General features: G+C 58.2%; 1 protein-coding gene across 1 annotated transcript; it reads right to left on the bottom strand.

Annotated features, from left to right (window-relative positions):
• Window positions 1–350: 350 nt before the first annotated feature.
• On the bottom strand, window positions 351–14248 carry NEMP1 (nuclear envelope integral membrane protein 1). Its single transcript, XM_065419316.1, has 9 exons — window positions 14119–14248; window positions 8817–8938; window positions 5730–5949; window positions 4878–4950; window positions 4294–4387; window positions 3456–3570; window positions 2788–3013; window positions 1127–1300; window positions 351–537 (listed from the first exon to the last, which is right to left on the bottom strand). The coding sequence occupies exons 1-9, from the start codon at window positions 14246–14248 to the stop codon at window positions 351–353; spliced, it is 1341 nt and encodes a 446-aa protein (XP_065275388.1).
• Between the last annotated feature and the right edge of the window lie 1252 nt (window positions 14249–15500).

Raw genomic sequence — 15500 nt, 5'->3', positions numbered from 1 at the left:
GAAGGGAAGTGCGCCCAGAACACCTCTTCCCCGCCCCACACATCCTTCGGCTGCGGAAAGCCGGGAAGGGGACAAGTGCTGTGCAGCCGGGAGAGGGACCCGATCTGGTGCCAGCCGAGGGCAAAGCGCTGCCAGGTCAGATGGGTGGAGTTCAATCCCCTGACTGCCCGTGTCACTGGCTCCAGCAGGAGGCGCTGCCAGCCTGGCTGGCTCTGGTGCACTCGCACGGACAGACTGGGCTTTACACACACACACGTGCGCTCACGGGGGCGCTCGGAGAGCAGCGATTGTACCCCACGCCGGCAGGGCGCTGCCGCAGCTCCACCGCCAAATCCGTCCGCACGGCTCCCTCACTCGAAGCCCAGGTGGTTCCGGGACACGGAGAAGTCTGCGCGACCCTCCCCTTCAAAGGAGTCGTCTTCGTCTTCCTCAAAGAGCTGGTCCTCCACAAACAAGCCCCCCAGGCTGTACTCCTGCTCGTGGACGGAGACCTCGTTCGGGGTGAGGTGGGAGGCGCCGCCCACAAAGTCGGCAAACCTGGAAATTAACGAGGATGGGGAGCAATTAACTTCCACTGTGGGAAGACGGGATACTGGGCTAGAGGGACCATTGGCCTGACCCAGTGTGGCCATTATGTCCCTTAAAGGTCCCAGACACCATTAAGCCTCAACGCCCACAGGGGAAATATTAACCCCATGGGGAAACTGAGGCACGGGGTGGGGGAGCGATCAGCCTGAGGTCACACAGAGCTGGGACTAGAACTGGCGAGTCCTGCCTTGCTGTCCCAACCGCCAGCCCAGCCCACTAGGGTCGCTTAGGCATGAGGCCAGGCCAGCGTAAGGAGCCAACCACCCCGCCTCAGGGCTGATGAAAGGCTCAGCTGCTCCGGGCCCTGCTAACACATGCCTGAACGATGCCAGCCGGTGACAGCAGTGTCAGGATGTAGACTGAGTTTTTACAGCCCTGGCAGGTATGCTTCAGGCTGCCCTGCTGGAGGAGTACAGATTGCCACAGCGAGAGCGCAGCCCGCCCTGCCCCACGGCCACGCCAGGCACTCCCCTGGACGTGTGCAGAGCCATGTCCCACCAGCAGGGGGCGCCGTAAGGGGGCTGCCGGGGCGTTTTACCTCTTCGGAGACTGGATGCGGGAAACCACAGTCCAGGCGGAGAACTCTGGGCTGCTACAGTAGCCGCGCAGCTCTTCCAGGGCCCTGCGCGTCTCCACCTCCCCCTGGAGCCGGTACTCCTCCTCGGTCAGCAGGCGAGGGGGGCTTGGCTTCGCTGTGGCTTTCTGCACCTTCCTGCCAGCACAGCAGCGGCGTTAGCAGCGGTTCCCCGCCTCGAGGCGCCGCTCAGTCCTACGGAGAGCTGCTGGAGCCTCTACCGGGCCAGGCGCCCCCCAGCCCTGAGTAGCTAGGAGCCGGACGCAGAAGTTACTGGCTGGAATCCGCTGGCCTGGCCTACAGGCGCCGAATGGATCCACACAGCTATCTGCCCACCTGTTTAACTCTGCCGAGCCCAGTTTGGGAGCCGGCTTCCCCACCGGCACCAGAGGGGGAGAGCTGGTCACCGCTCCCACAAGAGGGGTGACCCCATCCTGCCCCAGAATACAGAGACACCCCCAGACAGCAGCGAGGACACAGGGGAAAATTCAGTTCTTAAAGACCAGCCTCCATCACCAAGCAGGTGTTGGTGCCACACAGTGGCCAGGTTGGGTATGACCCCATAAAGCAGGGGTTGGCAACCTTTCGGAAGTGGGGTGCCGAGTCTTCATTTATTCACCCTAAGTTAAGCTTTTGTGTGCCAGTCATACATGTCAACGTTTTTAGAAGGTCTCTCTCTCTCTAAGTCTATAACATATAACTAAACCATTGTTGTCTGTAAAGTAAATAAGGTTTTTAAAATGTTTAAGAAGCTTCATTTAAAATTAAATTAAAATGCAGAGCCCCCCCGACCGGTGGCCAGGACCCGGGCAGTGTGAGTGCCACTGAAAATCAGCTCGCGTGCCGCCTTTGGTACGCATGCCATAGGTTGCCTACCCCTGCCATAAAGTCTTACCCTGCTCCTCACCCTTGGGAGCAGAGCCAGGCCCACGCTGGGCCAGGGCCGGCTCCAGGCACCGGTGAAGGAAGCAGGTGCTTGGGACGGCCAATACAAAGGGGCGGCACGCCGTCCGGTATCGGGGCGGCACCTCCGGGTCTTCGGCAGGAATTCAGCGGCGGGTCCCTCAGTCCCTCTCTTCCTCTTTGAGCTGCCGCTGAAGTGCCGCCGAAGAGGAAGAGAGGGAGTGAAGGACCCGCTGCCGAATTACTGCCGATTATGAAGCGGCGCAATTGAGCTGCCGCCAAAGTGCCGCCAATCGGCTTTTTTTTTTTGTGCCGCTTGGGGCAGTGGCAAAGTTGGAGCCGGCCCTGCGCCGGGCACATCAGAAAATCCTGCCCTTGGCCAGAGACCCCTCCGGTAAAGGCGAACGATGAACGTCCAAGCACGAGCGACTGGCCCCCGGGCTCAGGTTTCATGCAGCCGATCCCTCCCTCCCCACGGCTCTGGCTTGGGAACTCCCTTCTTAGCCAAACGCACCCGGGGCCCCGCATCCCCTACTGTCATTCAGCCACTCCACGGCATGCATGCTTTGCGCGGCTGTGCTGTTAACAGAGCCAGTCGGCTCCTTGGCCAGGGCCAGACTCCTTCTGCGTGAGCGTTCGTCGCCGCCTCCCCGCCCCGCCGGCAGTGGCCGACCTAGATCCCGTGGCCAGCGCAGCCGGCGCGCCCGGAGCTGTGGAATCACCTGTAGGTGGCGCAGAGCCACTGGACGGGGTACTCCAGGTTCTTGGTGCAGACGGCAATGGCGATCAGCGCCAGGGCGATGGGCCGGATTTGGATGCCCAAGTACATGAGCAGCAGGCCCAGAAGCTGCAGGCTCCACGTCAGCAGGTTGATGTTGCGTTCGTTCTCCAGCGGGCCGTACCGGTAGCACACGGCGAAGCTGGCGAAGCCCACCAGCAGCATGTAGCCTGGGAGAGGGCGGAGAGAGCAGGCAAGAGGGAATTCAACGGAGGCCGCTATGAACAGGACGGACGCCCGGCACCGCCACCTCCTTTTGGGCCCAGGGTCCCTCACAGACTCATCAGCAAGTTCACGGCCAGGCCCCCCGTGAAATCAGCCAGGAATTCCACGCCTGCCCCGTAGAACGAGGACTGCACAGAGCAGGTAGGGCGGGAAGCATCCTGATCGTTGGTGCAGCCCATGCAGCATGCACCACGTAACCGCTCCTTCCCGTGCCCCCGCCCCCCTCCTCCCACCACCCTTTCCTGGAAGCTGCCGCCGGCAGCTGACCAACAGCCCCGTTTGTAGCTGCGTAGAAGGGAGACGGGCGTGGAAGTCCCAGCCTCTCCCACGCCACCGTCATACAACCAGGCGAACCTGCCTTTGCATTAGGCGCCGAGAGGCACTCACCCAGGAGATATTGCCAGTAGGACTTGCAGATCTCTTGTAAGTTTCTGAAGACCAGCTGGATGAGGTAGAGGGAGAAGGACCAGCCTCCCACTAGGATGAAGTAGATGGGACTTTTCTAGGGCAGATGGAAAGATGTGAGAACAAGACAGGTGCTTCCACGTGCGTGCTAGAGCCGAACTGCCGCTGTTTGACGTTCACCCCAGGGAAAGACTGACTGCTAGACAGGTCCTATGTCAAGGGGCAGCGCAGCCTAGCGGGGCAGGTACCGGACCTGGGTTCTGTTCCCAGGTCTGCCACGTGACCTGGAGCAGGTGGCTCTACTCCTCGGCCTCTCTTTCCCCTCCCACCCCTTGCCTAGTTCGGCTGCAGACGCTGCCTGTCACTCACTGTGCAGAGGCAAGGGGGCCCTGATCTCAGCTGGGTGCTACCCTACGTGAGCCAGACCATGGGGGTGTTCTTCTGATCCGTCCCCTCCACGGACAGCCACCAGCTCTCCCGACACCCAGACCACCTCCACGCTGGGGTGGCACGTTTTTAGCACCAGCACGAGCCGCTGCATAGCTGTTACCAGCTGTGTGAGCTGCAGCCCAGCAAGACGCTTGAACCACCGTCTACCTTGCTCAGAGCAGGGGTTAGACACCGGAACCGCCCTACCCCAGCATTCCTGCCTCTGGCACCTGGGCACTGAAAGGCTCTTTCGCGTTTCCCCCCAGCACAGCCCGGACCGGAGAGCCGCAGGGTACGGGAGTTCGTAACCACATTCCCAAGTTATAGCCCTTCGGCGTGGTCAGTTCCGGCTCCGTAGCGCCCGATTCCCAGCCCGGAACCGCAGCCTCACCTTGGGCATCACCTTGGCCATCACGTAGATGAGGATCAGCAGCGAGGCCAGCATCCCGATGCTTATCCCAGCTGAGTAGTGGAAGAGCTGACTCCTGCGGAGATCACGCAGGGCGGGTGAGCTCGAGAGACGTCCGTCCGCCCGCCCGGACACAGCGCGAACAGAGCTTCAGGCCGACACCCCCCGGCCAGCAGGACGCCAACGCGCCGGCCGCCTCGGGAGCGTTAAAAGGGAGCTCTGGTAAGAGGGGCCTGCACAAAGCCAAGCTCCGCGGAGCGACAGGCCTGAGCCAAGGCGAGCTACACTGCTGGGACACCAGGCCACAGCCTGCGAGCTGGTAGGCGGCCACCCAGCTGTGGATGTTAGCAGCCCTTGGTTTACATAGCTATTGAGGGACAGGGGCAAGGCTGGGGCGGGCACCGCTCCGAGATGCCCTGCTGCACCTGGGCACAGCAGCGCAAGTCAACAGCGGCATCCCTCAGGTCGCGTTTCCGCCGTGTGGCCCAGACCATTAACACAGAGACTGGGGGGGGGTCGAGCGCATAGGACGGCAGTGGTCTGGTCTTCCAGCACGGGTGACTCACCTGCTCAGTAAATCCCCGGAGAAAAACAGGAGCAGGCCCAGGAAGGAAACCAGGCAGAGCTTGGGGTCAAACCCTAAAAGAGACCAGACGGTATCAGAGAAGCCCCCAACCTGGTTACTTGGTGCTGAGCCCACGTGACAACATGGCCCGGGCCCAGCAGTCCGCGGGGAGCGGCTGGGACATACCCAGCACGACGGACAGAGGCAGACCCCCGAGCTGGATATGCCTGGACGTGGGGCAAATGGATCCTGTCTCCGTATAAACGGCCCCAAGGCCCAGACGCTGCTATAAAGCTGGTGAATCTCAGGCCAAGGAGTCTAACACGGCGTTGCTGTGGATGGCACCAAAGTGCCCTGGGGCTGGAGGAAACGGATGGATGCACCCTGCTTCTCTTCCAGAGGCGTATACAGCCCATGTTGGGTGAGCGCTGGTCTCCCCCTTCCCCCCCCCCCCCCAAGCAAAGAAGGAACCGTAGACCTCGGGCTGACATGTGCTGTAACGTCCTCTAACAGATACCTGGTACCGCCAGGAGCCCGTTCTAGGCCCGAAGCAGCTGGACCAAGCTCCCAGCAGAGTTAGGTGCCACCACCTGTCCTCACCACCTTCTCCTCAGATCTCCTCCGTTTCCCCCATCCGCCCAAAGGGCAGTTTCAAGGGGCTCACCCCAAGACCCCCATGGGAGACTAGCTGGGTTCTTCTAAACGACGTGGCATCCAGCGAAGCCCAGGCGGGCAGTAGCCAGGCAAACCTAACCCCGCACTGCTGGATGGAGCAGGCGTAGCACATCCTGAGCGAAGCCACAGGAGGCCCACGAAGCCCCGAGGGGGCAGCCCGACCCCCAGGATGGCTTACACCGGAGGAGGACGACGCTGTAGTTGGTCTCTGACTCCGGCAACTCTACTTTCAGGCAGGTTTTCTCGCTGTAGAGATCCACGGGGATGTAGGTGTCGTTCAGCTTCTCTTTGAAGAAGGAGAAGACGAAGTTCCACATGTTGAATTCCTCCAGCTCTCTCAGCTTCTCCTCGTTTTCCACCTGGGTGACACGGATCATCTTGTTGCTGACGACTCGGATCTGCAGACGGGAGAGGAGAGGGACTCGCACACCCACGCTGCACCGCAGGGGTGGACACAACAGGGTCTTCCACTAAGCCAGCGCGCGATGGAGACAAAACTAGATGGGGGATCGGAGCTGTGCAGCTAACGGCTAAATATTTATTGCTTAGCACTTTGTGAAGGGCTTCACATACGGCAGCTCGCAGTCCATGGGGCAGGTTCATTCCCTTCCCTGATCTGTGGTCTCAGGACAACGAACTCACTGCTAATCTGGTGGGAGTGCCAGAAGAGGTGGTCTTGGAAACGCTATTGGAGATACAGGGTAACATTTCCAAACTCACCAAAGTGACAATCAACAATTCACTTAGATGAGTTTGGAAGTGTACCTACAGCTAGTTTACCGAAGCAGTTCGACCAGCGGCTCTCAACCTTTCCGGACGACTGTCCCCCTTTCAGGATCTGTCTTGTGCACCCCAAGTTTCACCTGATTTCAAAACGACTTGCATACAAACTCAGACATAAAAAGACAAGTGTGACACAGCCACACTGTTAGTGAAAAACTGCTTCCTTTCTCATTTTCACCATGTACACCTCTACCCAGATATAACGCTGTCCTCGGGAGCCAAAAAATCTTACCGCGTTATAGGTGAAACCGCGTTTATTGAACTTGCTTTCATCTGCTGGAGTGCGCATGCCCCCCACCTCCCCCGAGTGCTGCTTTACCGCGTTATATCCGAATTAGTGTTATATCGGGGTAGAGGTGTAATTACAAAAATCAATCAATTGGAATATAAATATTGTACTGACATTTCAGCGTACAGTAAACAGAGCAGTATAATCATGTCATTGCATGTACGAAATTTTGGTTTGTACTGACTTTGCTAGTGCTTTTTAGGAGCCTGTTGTAAAAGGAGGCAAATCTCTAGACCAGGTGCCGTACCCCTTGGAAGAGGTCTGCGTACCCCCAGGAGTACACATACCCCTGGTTGAGAACCACTGAGTTAGAAAAACCACTGGCCAAAGAGTCAAGCCAGTTTGTAGGTCCGTGCAAGGGCTCGGAGAAATACAGCTGCTTCTCACTCTGCAGAGAAAACGTACATCGCAGTTGCCAGGAACTGACTTCTCAAGAAGTATATCCACATCCTGCATCTGGATGCCTACAATCACCTTCATGTCTAAGCTGCAGACTCTCTCTCAATGTCTCCTTTTCTCATCAGCAAGAAACCTGGCCATGAGCATCTAGAAATGTGAGTTACGAAAGAGCTGGTCTCAGTTAGAGACATTTTCAGGGGACTAGTTGAAGGATGAGGGAGGATTTCAAGGCACAGGACCAGCAGCGAGAAAGTCTAGCGTGTTCCTACCTTTGCCGCTTGCTTCCTGCATGCACTTGCAAGTCACTTCCCCTCCCCTTGCCTCAGTTTCCCCATCTGTAACTGGGGGGTAATGCTCCCAGCCGGGGTCTGAACTGAAGCATTCTTGTTAAAATTGCTGAGTCTCTCAGACAGAAGGAGCTTAAGCGCTGATTGTACAAACTTCCCTCAATGGGCTTGTTTTATTCATTCCCTGACCCGCTCGCCAGGCAGTTTCGCCTTTGATAGCCTTATGGAATAAATTACAAACCCACGGTTCTCAGATGCGATTCCTTCCCCCCACCTCCGGCCGGAAGAGGCTGATGTCAAGAACAGCGCCACGGATCTCAGACCAAGAAACCGTGACATGAAGCGTCCTGACAGACACTTGCCACTTCTGCAAACGTTAGACGCCGCCTCAGGGCAGCCGCTGTGAGAAACTAGGATAGCGTCTGCCCGCTGTGGCGGGGGAGATCAGGGTGACAAGAGGTGTCAGGGGGAGGAACAGCCCTGCATTGATGTCTGACGAAGCCTCGGGTATGAACGCCAACCCTTTGAGAGCCCCCCCCCCCCCCATGCCAGCCGCCAACCAGCAGTTCCTCTCGTTTTCCCTACCCTGAGTCGTCCCCGGGGCTCCTTTGCCTTCAAGTTCCTTTGCCTGACAAGCAGCAGGGGGACACTATTTTGCACCTACGTTCGACACTGCTGGAAACAGGTGCCTTACTGACAGCAGTGTCCCCTTTAGCCAGCGACTTGGCGAGCTTCCCCACCAGAAAACACTCGCCCGCAGCAGGCGTGCTCCCTGGTTTCCAGCTGACACCCAGAGAGCTTAAGTGACTTGCTCAAGGCCACACGAGTGAGCGGCAGGGCCGGGGGGAAGAGAACCTTGAACTCCTGACGCTCAGTCCATTGTTCTAACCACTACACGACACTTCCTCCCAACGCTGGGAATAGAACCCAGGAGTCCTGCAACCAAGCCTGCTGGCTCTGACCGCTACAATGCATTCCTAGGACAACTGTGGTCGTCCTTTGGCCTTACTGTGCTCCCACCTGCCTGTACAGCCCCTAGCACATTCTGGCTGCTAACCTCACATAAACCACAGGACGAGAAGGGCAAGGCACAAAGGCTAGGAACACAGGAGCACTCAGACACAGGGAGGGGTCCAAGCAAGAAATTTCTATCCCAGGGACCTGCCCTTACCTTGTTGCTACCGCGCACGCCCCAAGGAGAGGAGATAAAGAGACAAGGGGGTTTGGTCTAGGGTGACCAGACAGCAAGTGTAAAAAATCGGGACAGGAGGTGGGGAGTAATAGGTGACTATATAAGAAAAAGCCCCAAATATCGGGACTGTCCCTATAAAATCGGGACATCTGGTCACCCTAGTTTGGTCTGAGAGGTTCTTTCGCTGGTTCAAGAAAACCCAACAAAGCCTCTTTCATTCGGACTCTCGGCTTGAATGCAAATGATGGGGGCGGGGCGGCAGTGAGACGCAGACCTGGCTTTGCGGCAGCAGGCAAAGCGGGCGCCGGTTCCTACCTGCATCCGGGTCCAGATGTCGTGCCATTTCGGGGTCTCCGCGTTGGTGTAGCAGAACTGCCGCGGGGCCGTCGCATTGCGCACCTGCCCTTCTTCAAGTCGGATCACCGTCTGCTTGGCACCTTCATTAGACAGGGGAGAGGGACAAGAAAGGATTTAGTAACAAACCAGACCCAATGCATCTATTCCCATCTGTGTCTGGAAGCGAGCCCCACACAGGATGCGAGGCAAGTCTGTCCTGTGTCCGGCACCAAGACACAGGGGGAAAGTTCTTTCATTTCATTTAAAAGAACTGTGTGTGTGTTTTGATAATCAATTCAATCAATCAATTTCACGGGGCCCCTGCCCCAACCTTCGGTGCACCCTGACGAGGGAAGCTGGAGGTTTTGGCATTTATAACGGGTGGCCCCTGGGGAAGAGGTCTGAGATCAGGAGATGGGCACTTAAGCTGGGTGTTTGGGCTCAAAGTTCCTGAGCTACAGTTTCCGGCTGCCTGCAGACTCAGGAAGCCATCCCAGCAGCACTTCACACTCAGCTCACGTTGCTACAGGTTTTCTTCACACCCACCAGGGACAGAAACAACCGTGGGTGGCTTGTTTTTAAGGGGAGACTTTGAACCTAGAGAACATTCCCGCAAGCAACAGGTGGATGCCATGGCAGCCCCAGGACTCACGGGACTCTGGCAGCGATTCTGTTTAAACCTTTCCCCCGAGACTAGGGATCAGGCACTCGGTCATACCACCAGCACCAAACAAGCTGTCCTGGGAAGGCCGAGGTCAAGGGAAACACCAGGCAGGGACTTCCTAAAACATGAGCTTGATTCCACTGACTTCTATGCAATTTCTCCTGATTTACCCCAACCCGACAGGAGGATCAGGGCCAATGCACATCCCACATAGACCTCATAAGAACGGCCATACTGGGCCAGATCCGTGGTCCACTTAACCCTGTATCCTGCCTCCCAGGGGCCATCTGAACAGGGTTGGGATTTGGGAGTAACCCCACATTTTCCCCCAGTAGCTCTGAGCCTGGTGTTCTTTGGCCCTCCACTTGTGTGGGAAGCAGCTCTGCGAGACACAGCCCTGGGGGAATTTATTCAGCAACCACATCGGTGAGAAATTCACAGAGCTTAAGGTCAGAAGGGACCAATGGGGCATCTCTTGCCTAACACAAGCCCCCCCATATTAGTTCCTGCTTCAGGTCCAATGTCTGTGGCTGAAGGAGAACATGGGGGGGAGGGGGAGGAATCCTCCATTTACGCCAGTACTGAGTCCTATAACTTGTGAGGTGAACTAAGGATCATTTTCACTCAGCTGGGGGAAGGAAACACTCATCAACTTCAGCTTCGCTCCTGGATCAAGGCCAGATTTAGCTTTACAGTCAACTACAGCCTTAGACCATGCCTCAGTTTACCTTCTCTGTCATAATACAGCACCACTATAGGCAGAGGATGGCGGTAGAAAGGGGAAGCCTACTGGAGTTCTGATCAGCTAAGAGGGCAGCCATTATTTTGGTCACTATTCGTAGCTTTGGTCACTTTAAAGATATTCCATTGAACTCCTCCCGTTTTATAACCGGCTCGGCATCTGTAAGTGCCTTTGCAAGGAGATAGTCCTCTCCTCTAGCCTTCTTAGGAGAAAGCCTGGGGTTTGGCTTTTATCGATGCATGCATGTGTTGTGGAGAGGCTCCCGAGAGTCTATTCTCAACAGGCGCACGTATCTCCCACGGAGATGGCTCAGGCGTATAGATTCACTGCAGAGAGTGGGTGTTTGAGTAATGCTGTGTGACTTTAAACTATTTACCAACGTGCTCAAGTTCATAGAAGAGTGTTATTCCCCATGAGGGGAGACATTAGACGGAGTAAAAAAGAAACATTAAGCTACCTCCAACTTTAGTAGGGAAAGAACGTGACTTACATTAAAAATCGCTGTGCTACAGTCGCTAAGTTGTGTGACCAGACAGCGTGTGCTGCTCACAAGGATTAGTGGGTATTTGTTAACCCTTTGTGCTAGGTATAGCTCTGTTCACACTGAACAAGGCACCTTTTACACAGCCCAATTTTTAGCAGAGGAACCGTACGGGCCTAGCCGGAGGGCAGTCACGATAGTACATTCCTAGGGGTTAATAACAATACCACGCTCGTCTAGAATACTTTTCATCCATAGATCTCAAAGCACTTTACAAAAGAGGCAAGTCTCACCCCCCTTTTATAGATGGGGAAACTGAGGCACAGAGCAGGGCCGTGACTTGCCCGAGGTCACCCAGAAGGCCAGGTCTCCAAGGCCCAGTCAATGCCCTACCCACTATTTCACACCGTCTCCTGAGCGACATTTTTGGCGTTTCCAATCAGATACCCAACGCCCGGGGTGGCCAACCTGTGGCTCCGGAGCCACATGCGGCTCTTCAGACGTTAATACGCGGCTCCTTGTATAGGCGCCGACTCTGGGGCTGGAGCTACAGGCGCCAACTTTCCAATGTGCCGGGGGGGGGGGGGGGGGTGCTCACTGCTCAATGCCTGGCCCTGCCCCCATTCCACCCCTTCCCGCCCCCTCCCCTGAGCCTGCCGTGCCCTCGCTCCGCTCCCCCGGAGCCTCCTGCACCCCACGAAACAGCTGATCGGGAGGTGCAGGCGCTGATCGGCGGGGCTGCCGGTGGGCGGGAGGCGCTGGGGGCTGGAGCTGGGGAGCTGCTGACGTATTACTGTGGCTCTTTGGCAACGTCCATTGGTAAACTCTGGCTCCTTCTCAGGCTCAGGGTGGCGACCCCTGCCCTAGGCCCTTCTCCACCAAGGCAGACAGACTGGCGAGCCCGCTAACCCCAGGACAGAACTCACTGCCATTCAATCCACGCTCTGTTCCCCAGGGAAACTGAGTCACACGAATGGAAACACACACTCCCACAGAAGCTAACAGCACCTTCGGCGCGTCTTCAGGCACTGAGAGGTGCAAACGTAGCCACAAAGTGAGATTCTCACAAGAAGGAATCGGCACTCTGGTTATAACTCACAGTTCAAAGAGCGCAGCCCAGAAGCAGAGATTTCAATGCACAAATTAACACGCTTTTGAGCTACTCCCCGCCCCCCCCCCCACACCGTCCCAAACTTATCGGTTAACACAAAACACAATCAATTTAACTTTTCCTTTCCCCCAGCTTTGAAGTGGAAATTCTGGAGTCTTCTAAACAGATCAAAAGACTTGGCTTGTTTTCCTGTCGCTTCGGCTTCCTCCCTGAAATGCTGGTTTGTCCTTTATGCTAAGCCAGGGGTGCTCAGACTTTTGTACTGGTGACCCCCCCTTTCACATAGCAAGCCACTGAGTGTGACCCCCCCCCATACATTAAAAACATATTTAACACTATTATAAATGTTGGAGGCAAAGCGGGGTTTGGGATAGAGGCTGGCAGCTTGCGACCCCCTCAGGGGTCCCAACCCCCAGTTTGAGAACCCCTGAGCTAAGCCATACAGGAAATTCCTACGTCCGGTGTAGGAAGCACAAACAGAAAAACACCCTCCTCCGCAAGTAGTTTTGCCATCTCTGACACTTCCATGAGGCGGGTGCCTCGAGGGCCTAAGGTTGAGGCCCCATTTTATAGCTGCCGAACCGGGGCATCGAAAGATCAAGTGACTTAAGAGGAAGTCTGGGGCAGAGCCGGGAGCTGAACCCACCAGCCCATGCTTCTTCCAACCTCTGCCCACCCTGTGCAGAGACGAATCAGTCAGTTCGTATGGAGAGGGGACGCAGCCAGCTAGACAGGATTATCGGATACTTGCATAATGGTGGCACCCCAAGGGGACCTGGTCGGGATTATGGTTTGATTGCACCCATGTGGGGAGGCCCCCTGCCTCCTCACCAGCACCAACATGCCCCCCATCCTCTGCCAACATCCTCTTCTACCCTGCGTCATTCCCATCCCCCGAGTCCCTGCAATGAGGAGCTCACAAGATTCACTTGGAATCGAGGCATTTGAAAAGGTGCATCATAAGGCACTTCAGGCGATTCCCCAGACTGTGCTATGATCCTGCCAGCACCCCACCCAGCCCCAGGCCGCCCCCCAGCACCCTCGTGCCCTGTCTCAACCCCCAACCCTACACCGCCTGCCCTGCCAACCTCCCACCCCAACTCCCTGGGGGTTCACAGTCTCACTGATTTGGGTCCACCGCCCATAAGTCTCTCCCTCCCCCCCACAAGTCACTGCTCGTGAGCCCCAAAGAACAGCCTGGGTGGGGAGGGGGGGCAGCGAGTGCTAGGATTTGGGGAGGGGGGCGAAGGTGGCAATTTAACACAGCAGCAGGCTGATGAGATTACAAGGAGCCCCCAGGGTGGGTGACAGAAGGGGGCAGGGTGATGGGGATTTACCTGCCGCTGCCCCGCACAGGGGCAGCCAGTGGAGTGTGGGGGGGGTGTCAGACAAATCACAGTTCCCCATGGACCTATAGTCAGCACCCTCCCTGCTCGCCAACACCCCACTCCGGGTGCCCTCAGGAAAGCCCCCCCCCCCACCTGCTCCACTTCCAGCTCCCCAGTACGTGCCACTCCCACTCCCTGACTCTGGGCCTCCCCCTGGGTTCCCATCCATCCCCCCAGTACCTGCCTCCCCGCCCTTCCTCACGCTCCAAGTCCCAGCCCCCCAGATCCCTGCCCCCAACCGGCTCCCAGCCCCCCAGTGCCTGCCTCCCCTCCCTTCCCCGCGCTCCAAGTCCCAGCCCCCCAGGTCCCTGCCCCCAACTGGTTCCCAGCCCCCCAGTGCCTGCACCCCCCACACCCCCAGGTCCCTGCCCCTCATCTCTGCCCCACCCCAGTACCTGCCCCCGCCCGGGTCTCAGCCCCCCAGTACCTGCCTCCCCTCCCTTCCCCGCGCTCCAAGTCCCAGCCCCCCAGGTCTCGGCCCCCGCCTGACTCCCAGCCCCCCAGTGCCTGCACCCCCCACACCCCCAGGTCCCTGCCCCTCATCTCTGCCCCACCCCAGTACCTGCCCCCGCCCGGGTCCCGGCCCCCCAGTACCTGCCTCGCGCGCCAAGTCCCAGCCCCCCAGGTCCCTGCCCCCAACCGGCTCCCAGCCCCCCAGTGCCTGCCTCCCCTCCCTTCCCCGCGCTCCAAGTCCCAGCCCCCCAGGTCCCTGCCCCCAACTGGCTCCCAGCCCCCCAGTGCCTGCACCCCCCACACCCCCAGGTCCCTGCCCCTCATCTCTGCCCCACCCCAGTACCTGCCCCCGCCCGGGTCCCGGCCCCCCAGTACCTGCCTCGCGCGCCAAGTCCCAGCCCCCCAGGTCCCTGCCCCCAACCGGCTCCCAGCCCCCCAGTACCTTCTGCGCCGGCGCCCGCGCCCCCCACCAGCAGCACCAGCACCAGGGTCCCCAGAAGCCGCCGCCGCCCCGGGGCTGGTTTCATCCCTCCCGCCATGGCCGCGCCGCGCACTTCCGCCCGCGCCGTCATCAGCCCGCCCTAGCAACCAGGGGGACGGGCGGGCCGCGGGCCTATGGGCACCTGGGTCTAGAGTGACGTAAATTCCCGCGCCCTAGCAACCGCGCTGGCCGACAGGCCTCCTCAGCCTATCAGAGAGCGGTGCAGGTCTCGGCCACGCCTAGTCACTCTGACTGACAAGCTAGACAGCCTATCATAGGACCGCTCAGCCCCATAGTAACCCTTACACCGGCCCTCGGCAACGGACCAGTCCCATGGTAACTCTTAGACCCTCCCCCTAGCAACTACGATGACTGACAGTTTCCCCAGTATATCAAAATTCAATACAGCCCACACACTAGCAACCGGGATGATTGACAGGCCTCTCCACCTATCACGAGACCCCTTTGCCCCATAGCAACGTTTGACTCATGGCTGTACCAACCAATGGTAGCGTCCCTCGGGGGGGGGGGGTAATTATTGTAGGGCCCTTTGTGGGGGGAGGGGCTGGGTTGTTATTGTAGGGTCCCTTGTGGGGGGAGGAGTTGGGGCTGGGTTGTTATTGTAGGGTCCCTCTGGGGGGAGGGGCTGGGTTGTTATTGTAGGGACTCTTGCATCAACCATCTCTGACCACAACGCCCCCTTTTCCAAGTCCTCCATCTCCTGCCTGTGCTTCACTGCACTGGGGGCAAGCGACTCTCCCCCCCCCCCGCCTCAGAGCCCTGCCCCTCCCTGTGCACCCTGCTCTGCCAGCGGCCCCAGCCTTGTCCACCTGCCCGCTGCTCACACAACCCTCCCCGTGCCATCTCCCAGGCTGCCCCAGGGGCACGGAGCGCCCGCCTTGAAACCGCCCCTCTGCGCCGCTACAAGCCCCGCCCCGGGCTGTGACGCCTGCCAGAAATCAGCCAGCCGGTGCTGGCACAAGTGGGCTCTTCCTCCAAATCTTTGTGAGTCGATATATATAGCGTGACAATTGCAGCTATTAATACAGCCATTGCATCCGATTGAATGCCCCCCTTCCTCCCATGCACCCCACACAGCCCACCTGGCTCCGGCAGCCCCCGACCTGGCAAGCCCACGCCTGCCTAGCTCCCTGCACGGGAGTACACGTGTCAGTAGGATCAGGGCCTAAGCTAATCAGCACAGGCACTGTGGACAGGACACCTGAGTTCTATTCCTGTGACCTTGGGCATGTCCTTTCCCCCCTCTGTGCCTCGGTTTCCCCCCTTTTCCTGGTCTCTTAATGTCTGTCTTCCTCTGTGCTCAGACAGTGCCTAACCTACTA

This window comes from Emys orbicularis, chromosome 19, assembly GCF_028017835.1.
Source record: "Emys orbicularis isolate rEmyOrb1 chromosome 19, rEmyOrb1.hap1, whole genome shotgun sequence".
Lineage (NCBI taxonomy): Eukaryota > Metazoa > Chordata > Testudines > Emydidae > Emys > Emys orbicularis.
The sequence above is the reverse complement of the archived record's forward strand: the minus strand, read 5'-3'. Positions and strand labels throughout refer to the sequence as shown.

What these genes read in the sequence shown, in the direction of transcription:
- NEMP1 (XM_065419316.1), bottom strand. Translation starts at nt 14,248, where the DNA reads ATGACGGCGCGGGCGGAAGTGCGCGGCGCGGCCATGGCGGGAGGGATG. An exon ending in TCCGGGGATTTACTGAGCAG is followed by an intron (nt 4,388 to 4,877) that starts GTGAGTCACCCG and finishes TGATCTCCGCAG; the next exon opens with GAGTCAGCTCTTCCACTACT. An exon ending in CTACTGGCAATATCTCCTGG is followed by an intron (nt 3,014 to 3,455) that starts GTGAGTGCCTCT and finishes GCCCTCTCCCAG; the next exon opens with GCTACATGCTGCTGGTGGGC.